Source organism: Carcharodon carcharias, chromosome 5 (assembly GCF_017639515.1).
Source record: "Carcharodon carcharias isolate sCarCar2 chromosome 5, sCarCar2.pri, whole genome shotgun sequence".
In the NCBI taxonomy this organism is placed as follows: domain Eukaryota; kingdom Metazoa; phylum Chordata; class Chondrichthyes; order Lamniformes; family Lamnidae; genus Carcharodon; species Carcharodon carcharias.
This window is the reverse complement of record NC_054471.1, coordinates 170,487,662-170,512,859: the sequence shown is the minus strand read 5'-3', so window position 1 is coordinate 170,512,859 and position 25,198 is coordinate 170,487,662. Positions and strand designations below refer to the sequence as shown.

General features: G+C 43.4%; 1 protein-coding gene across 1 annotated transcript in view; it reads right to left on the bottom strand.

The window, feature by feature from the left end:
- The window catches only part of asap2a (ArfGAP with SH3 domain, ankyrin repeat and PH domain 2a), a 207,759-nt gene that overhangs the window by 115,883 nt on the left and 66,678 nt on the right, over positions 1-25,198 (bottom strand). The window contains exon 2 of the mRNA XM_041188015.1: positions 16,977-17,049. Coding sequence (XP_041043949.1) covers positions 16,977-17,049 — 73 coding nt within the window. The remainder of the gene's footprint in view (positions 1-16,976; positions 17,050-25,198) is intronic.

The following is a 25,198-nucleotide window of genomic DNA, read 5'->3' as shown; positions in this document are numbered from 1 at the left end:
AGGGCCCTGTGGGGTCTTCTGAACAGGAGTTGTCCTTTAACTTCTTTTTTTTTTTAGGAGTCTTGTGGGGAGGACAGGAAGAAAAATACTTACTTACTATTTATCTTCATTAAAGTTGCAAAATAGTTTAGAAAACTGCTACTGAGTTCTATCCCTGTCACGTTTCAAGATTTTAGATGAGGTCCCACAGAAAGACTTTGGTGTAATATGTCATGGTAGCAAAGTACATGATGCTATGAAGGGTACAGATAAATGAAGAATTAAGGCTCAGGTTAGCTCTTAAGGGGTTGAATTCACAGAATAGCAAGGCTGGAGGATTTCGATTAAGGTGCAGAAATTCCAACTGAACCAGCATACTGAAGACAAAGTACTTTAACATGAGCAATCATTCACATTTACTGCTGCGACAGCTGTTTATTTAAATTCAGCAAGGATCATTTAGAAAAAGGCAAAATACTGTGGATTCTGGAAATTTGAAACAAAAACAAAAAATGCTGGAAAAACTCAGCAGATCTGGTAGCATCTGTGGAGAGAAAGACAGAGTTAACGTTTAGAGTCCGTATGGCTCTGAAGACTCGAAATGTTAACTCTGTCTTTCTCTCCACAGATGCTGTCAGACCTGCTGAGTTTTTCAAGGATCATTTAGAAGTTAGGCTGGTGCATTCTGTTTGAGTGGAGGCTAATCATTTTGACTAAATTTGACACCATAATCAGGCTGTGAACAAAAGTACATAAAAAGCAATCATATTTGTCCAAGGGGCAGCTACAAGAGTCATTGTTTAGCTGATGAGGTTAGAAATGCCCAAAGATAGTGAGAAGATCTGTTGCTTAAACCAAATAATATGACTCAAATAAATGGTGAGCAAGGAAGTTCTTTGTATCATATTATGTAAAAGATAATTTGTAGTGATTAAACAAAGAGGTACTATTAAGTGTTAATGTGTTTGTTCACTTGCTATGAAATAATGTTACATTGAATCTACAGCACAGAAACAGGCATTTGTCCCAACCAATCTACATCTGCATTTATGCTCCACGCGAGTCTTCTCCCTCACCTGCTTATGTAGTCTTGCCTTAGGCGCATCTATATTATTTGCCTCAAATAAGAATTGTGATAGCGAATTCCATATTCTTACCACTCTCTAAAGAACTTTGTTCTGAATTCTCTATTTGATCTCTTGGTGACTATCTTACATTGATGTAGCTTAACATCATTATAGTTCAATAATTTGTCTCAAGTGTTTACTTTGTCAGCCTTTGCAAAGATTAAAGTAGTACACATGCAAAAGATATAAATATCCAGTTTAACTCAAAGACGGATTATTGTTATAACCCAGGTTACAAGAAGACATAAGCAGATATTAGGAAACAAGGTCAACACCCATAAAAGTAAAATGTTTAGATGCTTTAAAGAGCATCTGACAATAGTGCTCCCAAGACATATCTATGAGACACACGTTTGTAACAATCTAGCTTTTTATAATTATCAAGTTTTATAGTTTAGTCTCAATTTAAATTAAGCAATGTATAAATAACCTAATGGGAACTCAGGCCAAAAATGTTTTGAATCATTTCAGTTCAAATTCAAAATATGTATTTAACTTCTTCACACTTATTGAATCAAAGTCACATTGAGCCATAAAAACAAAAAACTACAGATGCTGGAAATCCAAAACAAAAACAGAATTACCTGGGAAAACTCAGCAGGTCTGGCAGCATCGGCAGAGAAGAACAAAGTTGACATTTCGAGTCCTCATGACCCTTCAACAGAACTGAGTAAAATTAGGAGGGGTGAAATATAAGCTGGTTTAAGGTTGGGGGGGTGGGGGGGTGGTGGTTATAGGGACAAGTAAGCAGTGATAGGAGCAGAGAATCAAAAGATGTCACAGACAAAAGAACAAAGAGGTGTTGAAGGTGGTGATATTATCTAAAAGAATGTGCTAATTAAGAATGGATGGCAGGACAAGGTACAGCTCTAGTGGGGGTGGGGTGAAATAAGACTAACAGGGCATAAAAGGTATAGATTTAAAAATAATGTAAATAGGTAGGAAAAGAAAAATCTATATAAGTTATTGGAAAAAACAAAAGGGTGGGGGAAGAAACGGAAACGGGGTGGGGATGGAGGAGGGAGTTCAAGATCTAAAGTTGTTGAATTCAATATTCAGTCTGGATGGCTGTAAAGTGCCTAGGCGGAAGATGAGGTGCTGTTCCTCCAGTTTGCGTTGGGCTTCACTGGAACAATGCAGCAAGCCAAGGACAGACATTTGGGCAAGAGAGCAGTGTTAAAATGGCAAGTGACAGGGAGGTTTGGGTCATTCTTGCGGACAGACTGCAGGTGTTCTGCAAAGCAGTCGCCCAGTTTGTGTTTGGTCTCTCCAATGTAGAGGAGACTGCATTGGGAGCAACGAATGCAGTAGACTAAGTTGGGGGATTCCAAGCGAAATGCTGCTTCATTTGAAAGGAGTGTTTGGGCCCCTGGATGGTGAGGAGAGAGGAAGTGAAGGGGCAGGTGTTGCATCTTTTGCATATGCATGGGGAGGTGCCGTAGGTGGGGGTTGAAGAGTAGGGGGTGATGGAGGAGTAGACCAGGTTGTCACGGAAGGAACAATCCCTATGGATAGCCGCCGGGGGGGGTGTTTGGTGGCGGCATCATGCTGGAGTTGGCGCAAGTGGCGGAGGATGATCCTTTGAATGTGGAGGCTGGTGGGGTGATAAGGGAGGACAAGGGGGACCCTATCATGTTTCTGGGAGGGAGGAGAAGGCATGTGGGCGGATGCGCGGGAGATGGGCTGGACACGGTTGAGGGCCCTGTCAACCACCGTGGGTGGAAAACCTCGGTTAAGAAAGGAGGAGGACATGTCAGAGGAACTGTTTTTGAAGGTAGCATCATCAGAACAGATGCGACGGAGGCGAAGGAACTGAGAGAATGGGATGGAGTCCTTACAGGAAGCGGGGTGTGAGGAGCTGCAGTCGAGGTAGCTGTGGGAGTCGGTAGGCTTGTAATGGATATTGGTGGACAGTCTATCACCAGAAATTGAGACAGAGAGGTCAAGGAAGGGAAGGGAAGTGTCAGAGATGGACCATATGAAAATGATGGAGGGGTGGAGTTTGGAAGCAAAATTAATAAATTTTTCCAGGTGCCAACGAGAGCATGAAGCAGCACTGAAGTAATCATCGATGTACCGGAGAAAGAGTTGTGGGAGGGGGTTGGAACAAGAAATGTTCCACATATCCCATAAAGAGACAGGCATAGCTGGGGCCCATGTGGGTACCCATAGCCACACCTTTTGTTTGGAGGAAGTGAGACAAGTTAAAGGAGAAATTGTTCAGTGTGAGAACAAGTTCAGCCAGACGGAGGAGAGTAGTGGTGGATGGGGATTGTTCGGGCCTCTGTTCGAGGAAGAAGCTAAGGGCCCTCAGACCATCCTGGTGGGGGATGGAGGTGTAGAGAGATTGGACGTCCATGGAGAAGAGGAGGCGGTTGGGGCCAGGGAACTGGAATTTGTTGATGTGACGTAAGGTGTCAGAGGAATCACAGATGTAGGTGGGAAGGGACTGGACAAGGGGAGAGAGAAGGGAGTCAAGATAACGAGAAATGAGTTCCGTGGGGCAGGAACAGGCTGACACGATCGGTCTGCTGGGACAGTCCTGATTGTGGATTTTGGGTAGGAGGTAGAAGCGGGCCATCCGAGGTTGGGCGACTATCAGGTTGGAAGCTGTGGAAGGAAGATCTCCAGAAGAGATGAGGTCAGTGACAGTCCTGGAAACAATGGCTTGATGTTCAGTGGTGGGGTCATGGTCCAGGGAGAGGTAGGAGGAAGTGTCTGCGAGTTGACGCTCAGCCTCCGCGAGGTAGAGGTCAGTGCACCAGACAACAACAGCACCAACCTTGTCATCGGGTTTGATGACAACGTTATGGTTAGACGTGAGAGAACGGAGTGCAGTAAGTTCAGAGAGAGAGAGATTAGAATGGGTGAGAGGAGCAGAGAAATTGAGACAACTAATGTCACGCCGACAGTTCTCAATGAAAAGATCAAGAGAAGGTAAGAATCCAGAGGGAGGGGTCCAGGTGGAGGGACAATATTGGAGGTGGGTAAAATGATCCGTTGAACGGGGAGAGGACTCCTGCACAAAGAAGTGAGCCCAGAGATGAAGGCAGCGGAAGAAGAGTTCAGCATCGTGCCGAGTCCGCAATTCATTGAGATGAAGGCGTAAGGATATGAAACTAAGTCCTTTGCTGAGCACTGAATGTTCAGCATCGGAGAGGAGAAGGTCAGGGGTATTGGTGAATACACGACCAGGGCTGGGATTGGAAGATGGGGTGGGGACGGAGGGACAGGCAGGGGTGAAGGGTCCTAGATGGGTGTTGGTGTCGGAGTTGTTGGAGCTTGCGTTCCTTAGCACTTGAGAGAAAGAGAAAAAGTTTCTTGTTGAGGCGTTGGATAGACAAAGAATAAAATGAAACTGGGGGCACACGCAGCTTTGCAAAAGGGTGCGGCGGTGCTGCTGGAGGGAGAGGTCGAGTGTGTTCATATGACGGCGCACGGCACTGAGTGTGGATCTCAGAATGCGACGGGAACAGCAGTCCGAGTTGAGGGCCCTTAGCTTCTTCCTCGAACAGAGGCCCGAACAATCCCCATCCACCACTACTCTCCTCCGTCTGGCTGAACTTCTTCTCACACTGAACAATTTCTCCTTTAACTCGTCTCACTTCCTCCAAATAAAAGGTGTGGCTATGGGTACCCACATGGGCCCCAGCTATGCCTGTCTCTTTATGGGATATGTGGAACATTCCTTGTTCCAGTCCTACTCAGGCCCCCTCCCACAACTCTTTCTCCGGTACATCGATGATTACTTCAGTGCTGCTTCATGCTCTCGTTGGCACCTGGAAAAATTTATTAATTTTGCTTCCAATCTCCACCCCTCCATCATTTTCACATGGTCCATCTCTGACACTTCCCTTCCCTTCCTTGACCTCTCTGTCTCAATTTCTGGTGATAGACTGTCCACCAATATCCATTACAAGCCTACCGACTCCCACAGCTACCTCGACTACAGCTCCTCACACCTCACTTCCTGTAAGGACTCCATCCCATTCTCTCAGTTCCTTCGCCTCCGTCGCATCTGTTCTGATGATGCTACCTTCAAAAACAGTTCCTCTGACATGTCCTCCTTCTTTCTTAACCGAGGTTTTCCACCCACGGTGGTTGACAGGGCCCTCAACCGTGTCCAGCCCATCTCCCGCGCATCCACCCTCACACCTTCCTCTCCCTCCCAGAAACATGATAGGGTCCACCTTGTGCTTACTTAACACCCCACCAGCCTCCACATTCAAAGGATCATCCTCCGCCATTTCCGCCAACTCCAGCATGATGCCACCACCAAACACATCTTCCCTTCACCACCTCCCCGGCGGCATTCCGTAGGGATCATTCCCTCCGGGACACCCTGGTCCACTCCTCCATCACCCCCTACTCCTCGACCCCCACCCACGGCACCTCCCCACGCATACACAAAAGATGCAACACCTGCCCCTTCACTTCCTCTCTCCTCACCATCCAAGGGCCCAAACACTTCTTTCAAGTGAAGCAACATTTCACTTGCATTTCCCCCAACTTAGTCTACTGCATTCGTTACTCCCAATGCAGTCTCCTCTACATTGGAGAGACCAAATGCAAACTGGGCAACAGCTTTGCAGAACACCTGCGGTCTGTCCGCAAGAATGACCCAAACCTCCCTGTCGCTTGCCATTTTAACACTCCACCCTGCTCTCTTACCCAAATGTCTGTCCTTGGCTTGCTGCATTGTTCCAGTGAAGCTCAATGCAAACTGGAGGAACAGCACCTCATCTTCCGACTAGGCACTTTACAGCCTTCCAGACTGAATATTGAATTCAATAACTTTAGATCTTGAACTCCCTCCTCCATCCCCACCCCCTTTCCATTTCTTCCCCCTCCCTTTTGTTTTTTCCAATAATTTATATAGATTTTTCTTTTCCTACCTATTTCCATTATTTTTAAATCTATAACTTTTATGCCCTGTTAGTCTTATTTCACCCCACCCCCACTAGAGCTGTACCTTGTGTGTCCTGCCATCCAATCTTAATTAGCACATTATTTTAGATACTATCACCACCTTCAACACCTCTTTGTTCTTTTGTCTGTGACATCTTTTGATTATCTGCTCCTATCACTGCTTACTTTTCCCTACAACCACCCGCACCGCTCTGCCCCCCCTCCCCCACCTTAAACCATCCCATATTTCATCCCTCTCCTAATTTTACTCAGTTCTGTTGAAGGGTCATTAGGACTTGCAACATCAACTTTGTTCTTCTCCACTGATGCTCTGTCAGACCTGCTGAGTTTTTCCAGGTAATTCTGCTCTCATTGAGCCATACCTTGCTGTCAAAATAATGGCGAGGCTAATAGCGCTTGCTGTTATTTATGCACAAATGCATAAATTTCAGGTAAGGGCAGATGCACTGTTAAATGCAGAAATCTGAAAAGCTGCTATCTGAGATGCGCAGGTATATTAGCTTTGCAAATATGGCATCTTATTGTTTGGTTCACTATTGAAATGCATATTGTGAAATTGCTGTATTTGCTTGGTAGATATGGATTAAATATACCAGAGAAAAAACTTTTTCCATTTCAGCCCCAATACCCCTTAAGCAATGTGATAATTTTTAATTAATGCCAAACTATCTCCTACAAACTGACAAGATGAATAGAGCAAGGTTATCATGTTTATTTTTCTCAAAAGGAAAAAGGCCATATTGACAACATGAAAAATTTTTATTGAAAAGTAAATTTCTAAAGACATATAGAACAATGGGATTTTACACATTAGAGAGAGAAACATACGAAGAAGGGTGGAAGGTTATGTGGGTGGGTGTGGCCATGTAAAATCTTGAAAGGTTCACCATATGACACAGACTTGAAGAAGCCCTAGACACTCTGAAGAAGTGCTGCTCCAGTAACTAAAGTTGCGTTGATAGGCTTTGGAATTTCACTGTCGAGTGGGTGCTGTGGTAACCCTGCTGGATTGCTTATTTAAATTTAAAATCTATTTTGGACTGATGCCTTAAAGGGGGTGTGTAGTTGGGAGTCAGGTTAATTAGTAGTTTCGGGATTTGTTATAACATCAAGTAACTGCAATCTTATCTGTGTTTAAATTCTTTTCTCTTGTTAATAAATGTTTTAACTGATTTTTTAAAATCACTAAAAGGTGTTAGTGGATTCATTACTTCTAAATTTAGTGCACAAACCTTCTCATGATAAATACAAATTGAAAAACTACTGTGATCGTATGGCCAAGTTTCCCTTGTGGATTTGGTCCGCCTGGCACGCAACACCTAACGTATCGTAACAACTATTAAAAACTGACTGTCTCATCAACCTACCTGATAGAAAACTCAGCAGCTGAACACTGGAAAGAGGAACATTTGAATTCAAGCGCACAGAACTTACATCAAACCACCACCCACCACATCATATCTCAAAGCTTTAACCGCCTGAGAAATAGCTATTACCATATTACAGTGTTGAGATCATATTATGCCATGATACAATTTGCCATTAAATGTTTCTTAGCACTACAATATGGGTTTATTCAGTCACGTATAGAAAACAGATTATGCTTGGAACTTTGTTCAAAACTACAAGTCAATTTTGAGTTCAAATAATTTTTACCAAAAATAGTTTTCCTGGAGTATTTATAAGATTAAACAGGTCCCAAGTATTTTTTAAAGCCCTGAAACAAAATGTACTTTTAAATAGAGTTCATTTATGTATTACTGCCACTAATTGCGACTATTATGGATGGCAAGTTGCTCAGAACATCTGCCACATGCAACAAAAAATAGCACTGTTTCATTATATTCTGAAACTAAGTCTAGGGTTTGATGAAAAGAGAAGCTTACTATGAAGTACTTTACTTTTACAGAACATTGCAATAAATGTTATTCTGAAGTTCAGAATAAATGCTGCATACATTTCAGTTCAACAAGAATAGTGTTAAATTTGTAATGTACACTTCAGATGATAATATTGCAGCTCTAAGTATAAATGATACATAAAAAGAAAATTCAGAATAAAGGACTACATAAATGCATGTATCAAATCATACAGTTGTTACATTCACTATACAGGGTTTTTTCTTTCAGCAAGAAATATATAAACCATTAAACTTGTAATATACATTCCAGGTGTTAAACGGTACAGGCTGTAAACTGTGGCAATGGATAAAAAACAAGAAAGCCTGGAGGCGAAACACTGCTGTTCAATATAGTACTAAGACTCAATGCAAAAACCTTAAGAGAAAGTCATACTCCATTTGTACCTAATGCCTCCTAGCAATCAATTATAGAGTGTGGTTTAAGACAAACTATCTACCCACCCTCTCAATCCGCCTTCTATGTTAACTTAGTGAAAAATGTACATGGAGAAAACGACAGCTTATTGAAAGGAGGCTAAGTAATTATTTTAATAACACTGGAATTGCATATTTTCATTTGAATAACAACTAAACAACAGCTTTCTGCAGTTCATCATAAGCTAAAGAAATTAAACAGGCCATTTGACAGTATACTTAAAGAAGGAAAACAAACACCTGGTGCTTCACGCTAGCGACCTGTTCCAGGAAAAACTAACCATGGAAACAGATGTAAGCACATGCTTTGTCTGCCTCATTCGTCACTTTGGAAAGCCTCTAAGTCTAAGTACTTTAGAATGCTGAATTGCATTGAGGGGGACCTACATAGCACCAGACAACTGGGTCATCAATTTCTTCCAAACAGAATTCCAAAACACATTTCAAGGACAGGGTGGGGGTTAAATTGGATAGCCACCAAAAAGGGGTGCAGGGATTGTGATGCTTGATTAACCCATGCCCGTTCAAATGTCTAATGTAGACACATGCCAACTTTACGCTATTTGCTCGTTTGAATGAATGCTGTGTGTAGCCAGCACTAACTGCTTTGCTCACTGGCTGTACACGTTTGTGGGGGGAGTCAATATCACAACCTCCTAGCAACATATAAGGCTAGTGTCAATGTTCTTGAAGTTAGCCTGACCTCTTGGAGCGAAGACTAGCAGTTATGCAGGAAGTGAATCTAACACGGGAACAGTAAGAATGGGACATAAGAGAATATGGGCTCCAAGGTTTTCAGATGTTGCACTGGAGTCCTGTGTAGAGGTGGTCCAGACACATGCAGGGACATGGAGGTGAATGTGAGGAATCTATCCCCAAGGATCTGTTTGAAGTTGCACAGCAAATTCAATGACCTTGCATGAGTGGTCAAGGTCAGCGAATGCATCATTAAATTTCATATCCCACCAAATGCACCACAAGCACTCCTGCTCAAAATACCACTTTCCCATCAATGAGCTACCAGCAATCTCTATCAATCAGGACTCTTACCATGATTATTCATATGCTCCATTTTATTCACCACACTGCAAGCCTCACAACCACATCTCAACGTTTGCATGCACAATCATTACAGTCATATAAGCTAAACAGGTTGCATGACAGTCACTAATACACTCACTCTTTCTTGCAGGATATGGCGGCACACAACCAGGGATAGCAGGAACTAATTGAAGGAGGACAGGCATGCTTGCAACTTCCAACCCTCGTGGAGGAGATGGTTATTATTGGGAAGCCCACTGTTGTAGCCGCAGCCAGTGAAGTTGAACCAAAAAAGGACGGTATCCTAACACACAATCCTCCTTTTCAGATCCCAATTCTCCCTTATCTCAAATTTTCTCCTGATTTAAATGCTGCAGGTGATGTAAGCATGCACCTCTTTACTTTCCCCTCCCCAGACCACAGCCTAACCCTTGCACCTTTTTCCTTTCAGATATCCAAGAGGTGCAAACTGGTCAGATGGCTGAGGAACACCAAGAGGAGTGTAATGAAGGCACAGCATCTTGATTTAACGCCTGCAGCCACAAGCTCAGATATTGACACTATGTGAAGCTTAAAGGATAGATTACAGGGAGGATCTGCATGTAGTGAAAAACAGGGCACGAGCAGGCTGCAACTAGGGCGAGGGTGTGGGGTGGGTAAGAATAATGCAGGTGCCAGCTCATCTGAGGGCAAGGTCAAAAACTGTTCCACTGCAGAGAACTCAGATGAGCACTTTAATCTGGCTGTCTACAGGAGAATGCTGATGGTTATGCACAATGAAATGCTTAACACATTAGGACTGCCAGAAAGTCTGTAATCAATGTTCAGGAGCATGGAGGAGTCCAGCACCAACTTGGCACAGGGCTTTATGCATAGCTTGATGCTCATCCTTTCCAGCATGGAACTTGGTGGCTAACTGCATTCACACCCAAACATTCTGCGACAAGATTTCCGTATCTCTCTTTTGCCCTGCTCACCTTCCTTGCTTTCCATTTCCCTCCTGGTGTTTGACAAGGTGTTTACTAAAACCCGCTTTCACAGCCACATCTCCTTTCTCAGTGACTGTCTCCATCTCCGACTTACCCCACGTGGATTTCAACTGAAATTCCACCCCTCATGTTTCGAACCCACCCAGGATTACAGGTATCTCTGGGACATAAAACGTTTCTCGGACTGCTGTTCCCGTCACATTCTGAAATCCACACTCAGTGCCATGCGCCGCCATATGAACACACTCGACCTCTCCCTCCAGCAGCACCGCCGCACCCTTTTTCAAAGCTGTGCGTGCCCCCAGTTTCATTTTATACTTCGGCTCATCCGACGCCTCAACAAGAAACTTTTTCTCTTTCTCTCAAGTGCTAAGGAACGCAAGCTCCAACAACTCATCGACACCAACACCCATCTAGGACGCTCCACCCCGGCCTATCCCTCCGCCCCCAGCCCATCTTCCAATCCCAACCCCAGCCGTGTATTCACTATACTCCCTGATCTTCCCCTCTCCGATGCTGAACGTTCAGTGCTCAGCAAAGGACTTAGTTTCATACCCTTACGCCCTCGCCTCAATGAATTTTGGGCTCGGCATGATGCTGAACTCTTCTTCCGCCGTCTTCGACTCCGGGCTCACTTCTTTGGGCAGGAGTCCTCTCCCAGTTCAACGGATCCTTTTACCCATCTCCAATATTCTCCCTCCACCTGGACCCCTCCCTCTGGATTCTTACCTTCTCTTGATCTTTTCATTGAGAACTGTCGGCGCGACATTAGTCGTCTCAATTTCTCTGCTCCTCTCACCCATTCTAACCTGTCTCTCTCTGAACTTACTGCACTCCATTCTCTCAGGTCCAACCCTGACATTGTCATCAAACCCACTGACAAGAGTGGTGCTGTTGTTGTCTGGTGCACTGACCTCTACCTCGCGGAGGCTGAGCGTCAACTTGCAGACACTTCCTCCTACCTCTCCCTGGACCATGACCCCACCACTGAACATCAAGCCATTGTTTCCAGGACTGTCACTGACCTCATCTCCTCTGGGGATCTCCCTCCCACAGCTTCCAACCTGATAGTCGCCCAACCTCGGACAGCCCGCTTCTATCTCCTACCCAAAATCCACAAACAGAACTGCCCCGGTAGACCGATCGTCTCAGCTTGCTCCTGCCCCACAGAACTCATTTCTCGTTATCTTGACTCCCTTCTCTCTCCCCTTGTCCAGTCTCTTCCCACCTACATCCGTGATTCCTCTGACACCTTACGTCACATCAACAATTTCCAGTTCCCTGGCCCCAACCGCTTCCTCTTCACCATGGACGTCCAATTCCTCTACACCTCCATCCCCCACCAGGATGGTCTGAGGGCCCTTAGCTTCTTCCTCGAACAGAGGCCCGAACAATCCCCATCCACCACTACTCTCCTCCGTCTGGCTGAACTTGTTCTCACGCTGAACAATTTCTCCTTCAACTCCTCTCACTTCCTCCAAATAAAAGATTTGGCTATGGGTACCTGCATGGGCCCCAGCTATGCCTGTCTCTTTATGGGGTATGTGGAACATTCCTTGTTCCAGTCCTACTCTGGCCCCCTTCCACAACTCTTTCTCCAGTACATCGATGGTTACTTCGGTGCCACTTCATGCTCTCGTCGGGACTTGGAAAAAATTTATTAATTTTGCTTCCAATCTCCACCCCTCCATCATTTTCACGTGGTCCATCTCTGACACTTCCCTTCCCTTCCTTGACCTCTCTGTCTCAATCTCTGGTGATAGACTGTCCACCAATATCCATTACAAACCCACCGACTCCCACAGCTATCTCGACTACAGCTCCTCACACCCCGCTTCCTGTAAGGAGTCCATCCCATTCTCTCAGTTCCTTTGCCTCCGTCGCATCTGTTCCGATGATGCTACCTTCAAAAACAGTTCCTCTGACATGTCCTCCTTCTTCCTTAACTGAGGTTTTCCACCCATGGTCGTTGACAGGGCCCTCAACCGTGTCCGGCCCATCTCCCGCGCATCCGCCCTCACGCCTTCTCCTCCCTCCCAGAAACATGATAGGGTCCCTCTTGTCCTCACTTATCACCCCACCAGCCTCCGCATTCAAAGGATCATCCTCCGCCATTTCCACCAACTCCAGCATGATGCCACCACCAAACACATCTTCCCTTCACCCCCCCATCGGCATTCCGTAGGGATCGCTCCCTCCGGGACACCCTGGTCCACTCCTCCATCACCCCCTACTCCTCAACCCCCTCCTATGGCACCACCCCATGCCCACGCAAAAGATGCAATACCTGTCCCTTCACTTCCTCTCTCCTCACCGTCCATGGACCCAAACACTCCTTTCAAGTGAAGCAGCATTTCACTTGCATTTCCCCCAACTTAGTCTACTGCATTCGTTGCTCCCAAAGTGGTCTCCTCTACATTGGAGAGGCCAAACGTAAACTGGGCGACCGCTTTGCAGAACACCTGCGGCCTGTCCGCAAGAATGACCCAAACCTCCCTGTCGCTTGCCATTTTAACACTCCACCCTGCTCTCTTGCCCAAATGTCTGTCCTTGGCTTGCTGCATTGTTCCAGTGAAGCCCAACGCAAACTGGAGGAACAACACCTCATCTTCCGAATAGGCACTTTACAGCCATCCGGACTGAATATTGAATTCAACAACTTTAGGTCCTGAGCTCCCTCCCCCATCCCCACCCCCTTTCTGTTTCCCCCTTCCTTTTCTCTTTTTTTTTTCCAATAAATTATATAGATTTTCCTTTTCCCACCTATTTCCATTAAAAAAAAAAATTTTTTTATTTTTATTTAAACACCTTTTATGCTCTCCCCACCCCCACTAGAGCTATACCTTGAGCGCCTTACCATCCATTCTTAATTAGCACATTCGTTTAGATAATATCACCAACTTTAACTTTAACACCTATGTGTTCTTTTGTATTATTGTTGTTGACATCTTTTGATGATCTGCTTCTATCACTGCTTGTTTGTCCCTACAACCACACCCCCACTCCACCTCTCTCTCTCTCTCCGCCCCCCACACACACACCTTAAACCAGCTTATATTTCAACTCTTTCTTGGACTCGAACTCAAGTTCTGTCGAAGGGTCATGAGGACTCGAAACGTCAACTCTTTTCTTCTCCGCCGATGCTGCCAGACCTGCTGAGTTTTTCCAGGTAATTCTGTTTTTGTTTTTGTTTTGGATTTCCAGCATCCGCCGTTTTTTTGTTTTTTTATATATATGATGCAATGTCTGATAGCCAATGTTGCAGCTTTCATTGCAGCAGGAACAGTTTCTGCCTAACATGCTGAATGCTACAGTGGAAACTCAGACTGCTGCCATACAAGCTCGGCTTATTGGCACATGAGCTCAGCTGGCTACCATCATGCCTGTGGACTGTAGAGTGCAAAGGGGCCTACAAGGATCCATCCTCCAACAGATTACTAGGATAGCTGAGGCAAGTGGTTCCATGGGGCACAAATCACTTGTTCTTTCTCAGGAACTCAACATTCATGCTCCCACCCATATTATTCCACCAGTGCCCTTGCTGTTGCCTGTCAGCCAACCAGCACTGATGGCTACCACCCATGTCAAGTGGGTGCAGTCTGCGGCCAGACTCTAAGCTACAGCTGTTCGAGCTGTCTTCCAAGGCCATCTGCAGATCCACCACCCCCCCGGCTCCATTGGAAATCATCAGCCGTCCATTAACCATGCTGCAGACACTGGGGTAGCCACGCACAGAAGCATTCTCTCTCTCTCTCTTTGTTTCCCTTTGGGTAGCATCTACAGTGTCTGAGGGTTGCTAATCTAGGCTCAATAATGCCATGATATCACATGGGGCAAGTAAAAAAGGCAGCTCCCAAGAATTAAGATAAAAGCAAAATACTGCGGATGCTGGAAATCCAGAACAAAAACAAAAATAGCTGGAAAAACTCAACAGGTCTGATAGCATCTGCGGAGAGGAATACAGTTAACGTTTCGAGTCCGTATGACTCTTCATCAGAACTAAGGAAAATTAGAAATGAGGTGAAATCTAAGCTGGTTGAGGGGAGTGGGACATGCAGAGCTGGATAGAGGGCCAGTGATAGGTGTAGGCGAAGAAGAGATTGCCAAAGATGTCATCGATAGCTAATATCACCGTCGTCGACACCCCTTTGTCCTTTTGTCTATGACATCTTTGGCAATCTCTTCTTTGCCTCCACCTATCACTGGCCCTCTACCCAGCGCTACCTGTCCCACCCCCCCCCTCAGCCAGCTTATATTTCACCTCATTTCTAATTTTCCTTAGTTCTGATGAAGAGTCACACAGACTTGAAACGTTAACTGTATTCCTCTCGGCAGATGCTGTCAGACCTGAGTTTTTCCAGCTATTTTTGTTTTTATTTCAGCTCCCAAGAGCCACCTCAGTCAGTACAAGAACTGAACCCATGCTGTCAGCACAATTAAGCACCACATTCTTCACCATCTGAGCTAACCAGTTCTGCATAGGAACACTAGGACAGACAAAGACACACAAGACACTAAGGGACAAAGGGAATGCACAAAGGTGATTGGTTGACTTTTTATGCAATGTGGCATAATTTCATTTATAAATTTGTTTTGGAATGTTTATTTTGCACTGTGACCAAGCAGACACAATTGACAATTAGTGACAGGGAAGGTAAGTCATGGGACAGTTGGTGAATGGGAAAGAAATTAAAGTTGCGGTTACTGGTAGCGCAAAGTAGCTAAGCTCTTTATGGACAGCCAGAGCAGAAAGGGACCATCTACGTTGCCTCTCCCTACTCTTTTGCTAGTCTTCTGCCGTCTCTTCTTCAAATTCTGCAAATGTTCACCGCATAGCAGGTGGCAAGGGCTGTCACTTCATGATTGAGAGGTTATGCAGCATTTAGCAGAACACCATAAAGCTCAACACTTGCTCTGCCAAATTCTGTAAAGTACCTCCAGAGAGGTCCAGGTAATGGAAATATTGTTTCAGCAGGGCAATGGTCTGCTCTATTACATTTTGTGTGGTAGCATAGCCTTTATTGTGTCCATGCTGTGCACATACGCATGGGTTGTGTACCAGAGACATCAGCCAAGTCGTCTGTGGATAGTCTTTGTCATCCATTACCCAGCCTTTGGTTTGCCATGGTGGCTTAAATGCAACTGCTACAGTGGACCACCAGAACAAATGCATCATGACTGCTGCCAGGATATCAGGTATTGACCTGCATGTTGCGCTCCCTATGGTCACAGACCAACTGAATGTTGAAGGAATGGAATTCTTTTTGGTTCGGTTATATGGTAGAGTTGGCATGAGGCATTTGCCAAGCAATGTGGGTGCAGTCAACGGCACCCAGCAACCCTAGAAAAGCTGCATGCTTGCTACGCTGGTTTTGTTTCTGGTAAAAAAGAAAGACAAGTATTTAGCTCTCAATGAATCAAGAGCCTCAGTGACCTCCCTTATGCAGTAGAGAACAGGAAACTGCAAGATGTTGCAATATCTCCAGCTTGGGAGAAGCAGTGTGCATAAAATTTTATGGCCACAGTCATCTACTGGCAATATATTCCTTGTCCTGCTCTAAGGTTGCAGTTGTGGCCACAGCAGATGCCTTTCAGTTGGACATCCTCACTGAAGCACAGACATCTCACACATTGTTTCTTGCTGAGGTTCAAGTAGGAGAATTGCTCTCCCAATAACCCGGGTGGATATGCCCAAGATCCACATGTCCCCATTCTCCTCCGTCCTCTTCCACAAGCTTGTCCTGTTATATGTGGCCTCTGTTCATTCTCCAAGTGATCTGCTTTATAGGGCAACACCTACTAATTGCACCCATGTTTAGGAGCAACTACTTATGCAGAAGCTTTCAAATTAGTAAAAAATCCATCAGTACCTGACACACCACTCCCTGCGGACCTTTGAAATTTGGAATATCAATAGAAAAGGTAGAATTCTAGCAACAGTAAGAAGAAATCAGCCAGTAACTACCATATAAGTAGATTATCCCTTTAAATTGCACTGCTTGTGGGACTGAATCATTCCTGTTGCTGAACGATTGTTCACTTGTACGAGACTACGGAAGGGCATTAGCGTAGCATTACGTTCCAAAATGGCACCACTGGCATCAAATCAACATTGTACAATTCATTCCAGAAGTATGTGTTTGCTGCAAACACCATTTTGGAATTCTGGGGGCACTCAGCACTCTAAAAACAGGTGCCAACAAGCCTAATTTCTTGTCCAGGTGTATATAATAAGAACAGGTAGTAGTGACAAATAATACTGCAATAATACTTTTCATTCTGACTCAAATTCTCTCATCTGAAGATTGAGTTTTAATTTATGTACCCAGGTTTCTTCTCCTCTTCCCCAAGGGGGAGGAGGACCCAAAACTCTACTACCCAAAACCCAGTTCTACAGGATCATTACAATTGTTTTGTGGTACTACAGCTTATTCCACAATGGGGTATTTCAGTTTCATTAACCTTAATATGGAATGATAACTGAGAATACTTAAATTTCCAGGATGTATGGTTTTCAAAACATAAGTTTTTTCCTCTATGCTTACCATCATATTAAGTATTAAAGCAGCTTCTTACCTAATCCGGATGTATAAATGGCTTTGACAGATTTCTTCATTTTTTGTAGCACTCCACGATCCACGTCTAAGGCCTAAAAATAAACAAAAAGCATACGTGAAAAAGAAAGCAGAGCAGTTAACAGGAAAATACAATTGAAAAACTTAATAAAACATTTATTTTATGTATGTAGTTATTAATTTATGTCAGTAGCTGGAATGGCTACCACCAGTTGGGACTCTGATGTCATTTAATGTATCCCGCCTTCAACCCTATCACAGAACCCCTCTGTTCTTTTTACCACTTTCTCCCATTTCAACTGCTTTAAACCTATTACTTTTCTAAATACTGTTGAAAGATTATTAACCTGAAATGTTAGCCATTTTTCTTTCCACAGTTGCTGCCTGACCTGCTTAGTATTTCCAGCATTTTCTGTTTTTAATTCAGATTTTCAACATCTGCAGTATTTTGCTTTTGTCTCGACAGGTTCACTTACTTTGATCATAGAATCATACAGCACCGAAGGAGGCTATTTGGCCCATTCTGCCTTTCCTGGCTCTTAAAAAATACTAAGTAATTCCACTTGCCTGCTCTTCCTCAGTGCCCTGCAAAATGTTGTCCCCAAAATGTTTATTTAATTCTCTTTTGAATGTCATTAATGAATCTGTTTCCATTTGCCTTTCAGGCATAACAACCGCACTGTAATTTTTTTCCCTTGCGTTGCCTCTGGATCTTTTGTCAATTGCTTATGTCCCCTGGAAATAGTTTCTTCTTAATTACTCAATAAAGCTCTTCATAATGTTGAACGCCTCTATCAAGTCTCCCCTTAACCTTCTCGGCTTTAAGGAGACTAACCCCAGTTTTTCTAGTATCTCCACATAACTGTGATCCCTGCATCATCCTAGTAAATCTCCTCTGCACCCTGTCAAAGGCCTGGACATCCTTTCTAGCCAGAATTGGCTACAATACGCAAACTCGAGCCTATGTTTCAGCATTATTTGTTCTCTATGCCTCTTATTTATAAAGCAAAGGATTTCATATGCTTCTTTTAGACTTGTCCTGTCATTTTCAAAGACTTGTGTATGAACGCTCATCAAGTCTGTTCCTGCACTCCCTTAAAAATTGTACAATTCAGGTTATAACTACCTCTCCACATTCTTCCTAGCAAAATGAATCATTTTACATTTCTCCACATTAAATGTCAACAGCCACAGGCCTGCCATTCCACCAATTTGTTTACCTTCAACGTCCTTTTGAAATCTGTTAATATCCTCCTCAAAGTTAACTATATCTCCAAGTAATATGTCATCTGCAAACTTTGAAATTATACCGTCATTAAGTCCAGGTCATTATTGTGAATCAAAAAGAGCAATGATTCCAGCAATTATCCCTGAAGACACCCCTGCACACTATCTTCCAATCTGGAAATCATAAAATCATAGAATGGTTACAGCACAGAAGGCAGCCGTTCGGCCCTGAGTCCACAATGGTTCCCTGAAAGAATGTCACAACTCACTGGGGATAGTACACTGTAATATCAAGCCCCACTGCTCCCCAAGCAAATGTGAAAAGTTTGATTAGACCACCAAATTGCCCAATTCTATCAAACTGCTTAATTTAGGTTAATAGAATGTGAGCACCAGGATTGTAAACTTAACAAGTGAATAACTGGTTATTAAACAAATTGTCTTTAACCAATGGCAAAAGAAAGAAACGTGAATTGCTAACTTTTAACTCCAGAACAAACTCTACCCATTCTTAACCCCTATACGCACGCCCACAGACGCAAGCCATGGATTTTAGGGGTGAGATGAAAGAGCTCAATAGCATCAATCCGGAGTACACGATTAGATGGGTTGATTTTGATTGATGTTTTCCAAATTCCCTGCAGTTTATTGTTAGTGACACACAAGATGATCTTCCAGCACTTTCAGTCTGTAGTTTACTGGTTGAAAACTTGCTTTTCAATGTCTCTCCTGGTGATTTCCCCTTTTTCTCTTGACAGAGGTTTTTTCAGAGAAAGCAGGTTACAGAGATATAAAGAAAAGCCAGCTCACTAGCCTTGCAGTTATACTGGAATCTTACATACACAGGAGAGAGAAGTTTTAGGTGTATTCTCTTTGCAGGCTAGGATCTCTCTGCCTGCACTGTTACCACACAAAACCCAGGTCACCTGCTCAGGAGCCAATTAGAATGCTTAGGCAGTTCCCCCTAGTCCAGAATTCCTTTCTGGCACCATCCTGTTGTCTTATGGCACTCTATGTTCCAGGATAGCAACATTGTAGATATTCCACATCCTGTTCCAGCAAGCATGCCTTTCAACTGCAGCCACGGTAGTTTTTAAAGTCACAGTCCAAGAAAAATAAAAAATAGGTTCTTTACAAAGAACAATTCAGCTAGTCCAACTCTCCTGCCTTTTCATCATAACCCTGATACAGGAAATTATCAGATATGTTCTCAAATTCAATTTTTAGTTAAAGGTGTTCAATAAAATTGCAGATAAATGAAAGCCAGGGAATGCTGAAAAATCAAAACTAATTATAACTATGAAGGTTTATTTAACCAAAATATTCTTTACCAGTGATAAGTGGTTAGCTGTAGGGACTGAGGTCAGGAATAGCTCTTTAGTAGCACATAAATATACCACGACTTATTTGGTTCCATATAGAATCCTTTATTGAATGGGAGCTTGCCAGAAAGGTACAGCAATAATCATGGGGGATCTTAGTCTACTTATATACCAGAAAATTCAGATGGGCAAAGGTTGGGTAGGTGAGGAGTTCACAGAATGTTTTTGGGATAGTTTCTTAGAATAGCTCTTTCTGGAGCCAACCAGAGAGCAGGCTATAGTAGGCCTGGTGTTGAGCAATGAAATAGGATTAATTGATAACCTCCTAGTGAAGGCACCTAGGTAGCACCGATCATAATATGGTTGAGTCTTACATTCAATTTGAGGGAGAAACGAGTGCGTCCAACACCAGTATTTTAAACTTAAATAAGGGCAATTACGAGGGCATTAAATGCAGTGCTAGCTAAAGTGAACTGGCAAATTAGGTTAAGGGATATGTCAACAGAGGTTCAGTGGCAAACATTTAAAGGGATATTTCAGAAAACACAGAATACATACATTCCAATGAGAAAGAAAAATTCCAAGGGAAGGGCCCACCGTCCATGGTTAACTAAACAAGTTAAAGACAGTATCAAACTTTTTTTAAAAAGCATATAATTGTGCAAAGATGGGCAGGTCACAAGATTGGAAAGAATATAAAGAACAGCAAAGTATGCAAAAAGATTAATAAGGAGGGAAAAATTAGAGTATGAGAGAAAGCTAGCTAGTAATATAAAGATGGATAAGTAACAGTTTCTTTAGATATTTAAATAAGAAAAAAGTTAACAAAGTGAGTCTTGGTCCTAAAGAGGAATTGATAATGGAAAGTAGGGAGAGCGCAGATGAATTAAACAGGTATTTTGCTTCGGTCTTCACTTCACTACAGAGAACACAAGTAACATCCCGGAAATAGCTGTAACTCAGGAAATGGAATGGAGGGAGGAACTTGGGGAAAATTGCAATCACCAGGGAAGTGGTGTTTAGCAAATAGTTGGGGCTGCGAGCTGACAAATCCCCAGGTCCAGGTGGATTTCGCGCTAAGGTCTTGAAAGAAGCAGCCAATGAGACAGCTGATGTTTTGGCTTTAATTTTCCAAAATTTCCTAGATCTGGGGAAGGTTCCATTAGTTTGAAAAATAGCAAATATAACCCCTTTATTCAAAAAAAGAGGGGGGGGGAGGCTGAAAGCAGGAAATGGTAGGCCAGGTAGCCTAACATCTGTCCTAAGGAAAATGTTAGAAGCTATTAAAAATGTTATAGCAGGGCACTGAGAAAAATTCAAGGCAATCAAGCAGAGTCAAGGTGGATTTGTAAAAGGCAAACCATGTTTAACCAATTTATTGGAGTTCTTTGAAGGAGTCACATGTGCTGTGGATAAAGGGGAATTGGTGGATGTACTATACTTAGATTTCCAGAAGGCATTTGATAAAGTCCCACATCAAAAGGTTACTGCAGAAAATAAAAGCTCGTGATGCCGGGAGTAACATATTGGCATGGATAGAAGATTGGCTAGCTAACAGGAAGCAGAGAGTTGGAATAAGTGGGTCTGGTTTTGGTTGACAGGATGTGACGAGTGGTGTGCCACAGGGATCAGTGCTGTGGCTTCAACTTTTACAATTTAGGTATATAATTTGAATGATTTCCAAGTAACTGTTGCTAAATTTGCTGATGCCACAAAGAGAGGTAAGAAAGTAAATTGTGAAGAGGACGTAAGGAGGCTACGAAGTGACATAAATAGGTTAAGTGAGTGGGCAAAGGTCTGGCAAATGGAGTATAATGTGGGCAAATGTGAAATCATTCATTTTGGCAGGAAGAATAAAAAAGAAGCTTATGGTGAGAGATTGCAGAGCTCTGAGATTCAGAGGGATCTGGGTGTCCTAGTGCACGAATCATAAAAGGTTAGTATGCAGGTACAGCAGGTAATTAGGAAAGCTAATAGTATGATATTATTTACTGTGAGGGGAATTGATTACAAAAGTAGGGAGGCTGTGCTTCAGTTGTACAGGGTATTGGTGAGACCACATCTAGAGTATTGTATATAGTACTGGTCACCTTATTTAAAGAAAGATGTAAATGCATTAGAAGCACTTTAGAGAAGGTTTACTAGACTAATACCAGGAACAGGCAGGTTGTCCTATGAAGACGGGCTGGACACGGCATGGCATGGATATAAGGTTAGCCTTATATCCACTGCAATTTAGAAGAGTAAGAGGCGACTAATTGAAACCTTTAAGATCCTAAGAGGTGTTAACAGGGTGGATGTGGAGAGGATGTTTCTTCCTGTGGGAGAATTTAGAACTAGGAGTCATTGTTTAAAAATAAGGGTTACTCATTTGAGACAGAAATGAGGAGAAATTTTTCTCTGAGCGTTGAGTGTCTTTGGAACTCTCTTCCTCAGAAGGCGGTGGGAACAGAGTCTTTGAATATTTTTAAGGCAGAGATAGAGAAATTCTTGATTAACCAGTGGGTGAAAGGTTATCAGGGGTGGCAGGAATGTGGGGTTGAGGGTACATTCAGATCAGCCATGATCTTATTGAATGGCAAAGCAAGCAAGCTCGAGGGGCCGTTTGGCCCAATTTCACTACTAATTCATATGTCCTAATGTTCGTATTGAAACGTTAATGGAAGTAAAAGTAGAAATTAGCATGCTGGGTATCCATGCTGCATTAATTTCAACATCTTCTAGACCAGGCTTGTCCAACAGCCACTTGTGGGTCGGGACCTGGCACACTACACCTCACCATCTGACTCGGAAGCACAAGAGCATGAGTGGGAGGGAGCAGCACAAGTGGGGGGGAGCAGTGGGTGTGGGCACAAGTGGGGGGGGAGCAGTGGGTGTGGGCACAAGTAAGGGGGAGCGGGTGGTGTGGCACAAGTGGAAGGGAGCGTGTATGAGTGTATGCGAGTGAAAGTGCGTGCATGTGTGAGAGAGAGCGAGCAAGTGCGTGTGAGAGCGAGCAAGTGCGTGTGAGAGCGCGAGTGCGTGTGAGAGCGCGAGTGCGTGTGAGAGCGCGAGTGCGTGTGAGAGCGCGAGTGCGTGTGAGAGCGCGAGTGCGTGTGAGAGCGCGAGTGCGATTGCGTGTGAGAGTAGGAGTGCATGTGAGAGCGCGAGCGCGCGCACGAGAGAAAGAGAGAGCGCAAGAGTGAGTATGCGAGCGAGAGTGTGTGCAAGCAAGAGAATGAGTGCACGTGCGACAGACAGAGAGTGAGTGAGTGCATGTGTGAGAGAGAGAGAGAGTGAGCGGGTGCATGTGCGAGAGGGAAAGCACGAGCGAGCCAGTCTCAGGGTTTTCATTCACCCTCACCTCCGCACACTCACATCCGTTCACAGTGGGTGAGGGTGAGCGAGTGAGCACCCTGAGACTGGGAGTGAGCCAGAAATAAACACACACACCCTCTCTCACTGTAATGGTCATCTGTATTTATTACTCAATTTTTAAAATGATCAATCTATTGCTTTCACATTGTTTTTTTTTGCACAGCAAGTTGTTTCTTTTCATACCTCAGCATTTTTTTTTGGAATTCATGTTTAATGTTGGGCCAGATCTCATCCTTCCAAAATTTGCTCATTGGCCTCTTGAGTGAGAAAAAAATTGAACTGTGGCCCCCCACATATGAGGTTGGACAAGCTTTTCTAGACAGTTATATGATTTGTTAGAAATGGTTCGAGACCAGAACAAGTGAACTCTTCTGTCACACATGCAACCAGATTGGTTATTTGTTTGCAGGACAGCTCTCTCAACTTTATCGCAAGATGTTCGAAGTCTCACAGGGACAAATAACATTGGTGTGCCTTTGTCATATTTGGTGCCTAGGCCAAAGCTGGGCGGTACGTCTGGTATTATCCTTATTGGACCTGTTCATAGCAGTTTAGTACAACTGAGCAGTTTGCCCAGCTATTTCAGAGGGCAGCTAACAGTCAACTGCTATGGATCTGGGGTGACATGTAGGCCAGGCGAGGTCAAAGACTTCTATTCCTCAAGGGCATTAGTGAACCAGATCGATTTTTATGATAATTGTTTCATGGTTACCTTTTCTGACACTAGCTTTTTATTCCAATTTATTTAATTAATTGAATTGAAATTCTCCAGCTGCCATGGTAGGATTTGAACTCATGTCTCTGAAACATTCGTCCAGGTCTCTAGATTACTAGTCCTGTAACATGCGACCGTTCTCTAAGGAATTTAATCCGAGATTAATCTTCCCAATTTATAATCAGTCTTAGACATGGATCTCAACTATAATTTATAATCAGCAATTCAATTAATGCTGACTTTTGGTGACATTGCTGAATGATTTAAAAGCTGTTGTTCATTTCATTAAGTAACTCTGTATAATGACGGTTACTCAAATCTAGGTAACCCTGTCGACAACTATTTTATTTATTGATTGTTAGTACATTCACTGTTTAAATTTAATTGTGATCGTTTTAGTTTGTAGTGAATAAATAATTGTCAGTGCATGACTTGCTGTCTGACTCTGAAGCTACGGCAAAAAGGCGAACTAATTTATTCAAAATTTAAGGGTATTCTGAGCGTTAGGGTGGATGCATATTCAATCTGAACTGAGTGATATAGAGCAGTTTAGCAAGCCAAACTTCGGCAGCACGTGCTTGTGGACGTAGGTTGGGTGGGAAACCTCAGTCGGTTTTTTTGTGAAAAGTTAACTAAAGCGGTTAAGAATTTGTCTCGTTTCTTGGCATCTATTTGTCAAGATTTGAACTCCAACTTCCTTACAATTAGGCACAAGACTTTTTTTTATTAAATGTCATATAATCTGTATCAAAATTACCAGTACTCTTCCCGTAAATAACTGGGATTTGATTTGCCTAGGTTACATTTGAGCACTTGATTTTAATCACACGGCTTTGCCCAACAATCTTCCAAGAATTCTGGTGTCCTCCAACTGCGGCCTCAAGCATTCTGCACAATGAATTGCATCAGCCAGCTACCAGTCTAATTATCTTAGAATCTGGTTATTTATCTCTATTTCGTAATGAATCACATTTTATCCAAACAAAACACTTTAGAGGAAGTAAATTTGTGACTGATACCATAATTTCTCTGAAAATCATAACCTTTCAGGACTTTGCCTCCATGGCACTGTCACTGCACCTGCGATTCTTAACTTTCCAAGCTCTTTCCTACACCCAATTTTACAGTATTTGTAGCCTTTCCAGCATTCAAATAAAATCCGTAAAACCTTTTCCCTCTTCTTCCACTCCCCTTTCCTCATCAAGAAAAAGTGGGTCAGTGGAGTGATATATACTCAAAATGTAATATTTGTAGAAGCTCTTCCTTGCAAATTATGCAACTGCGCAGAAAAAAAACTCTAGGTACCAATGCAGGCTAATATTTACCCCTGGGTCTACTGCTGAGGTCAACTCTGAAGCTGCCACGCACCATCTCTATCCCTTGGCGCAGTAACTAAACATCAAATACACTTAACTTTACATTTAATTGTAACAGAAGGAAATTGTACTTGATGCACTAAGTCCCAAAATGGACAGTAAGTATATACATTGGTTTTACCTCTAAAGCTGCAAATAGTCTCACGTGAAAATATGTATTTAGTTATAAGTATAACCAGATGTGCAATACATTTTTCAGGGCAAAATACTGATGTTACAAAAGGTC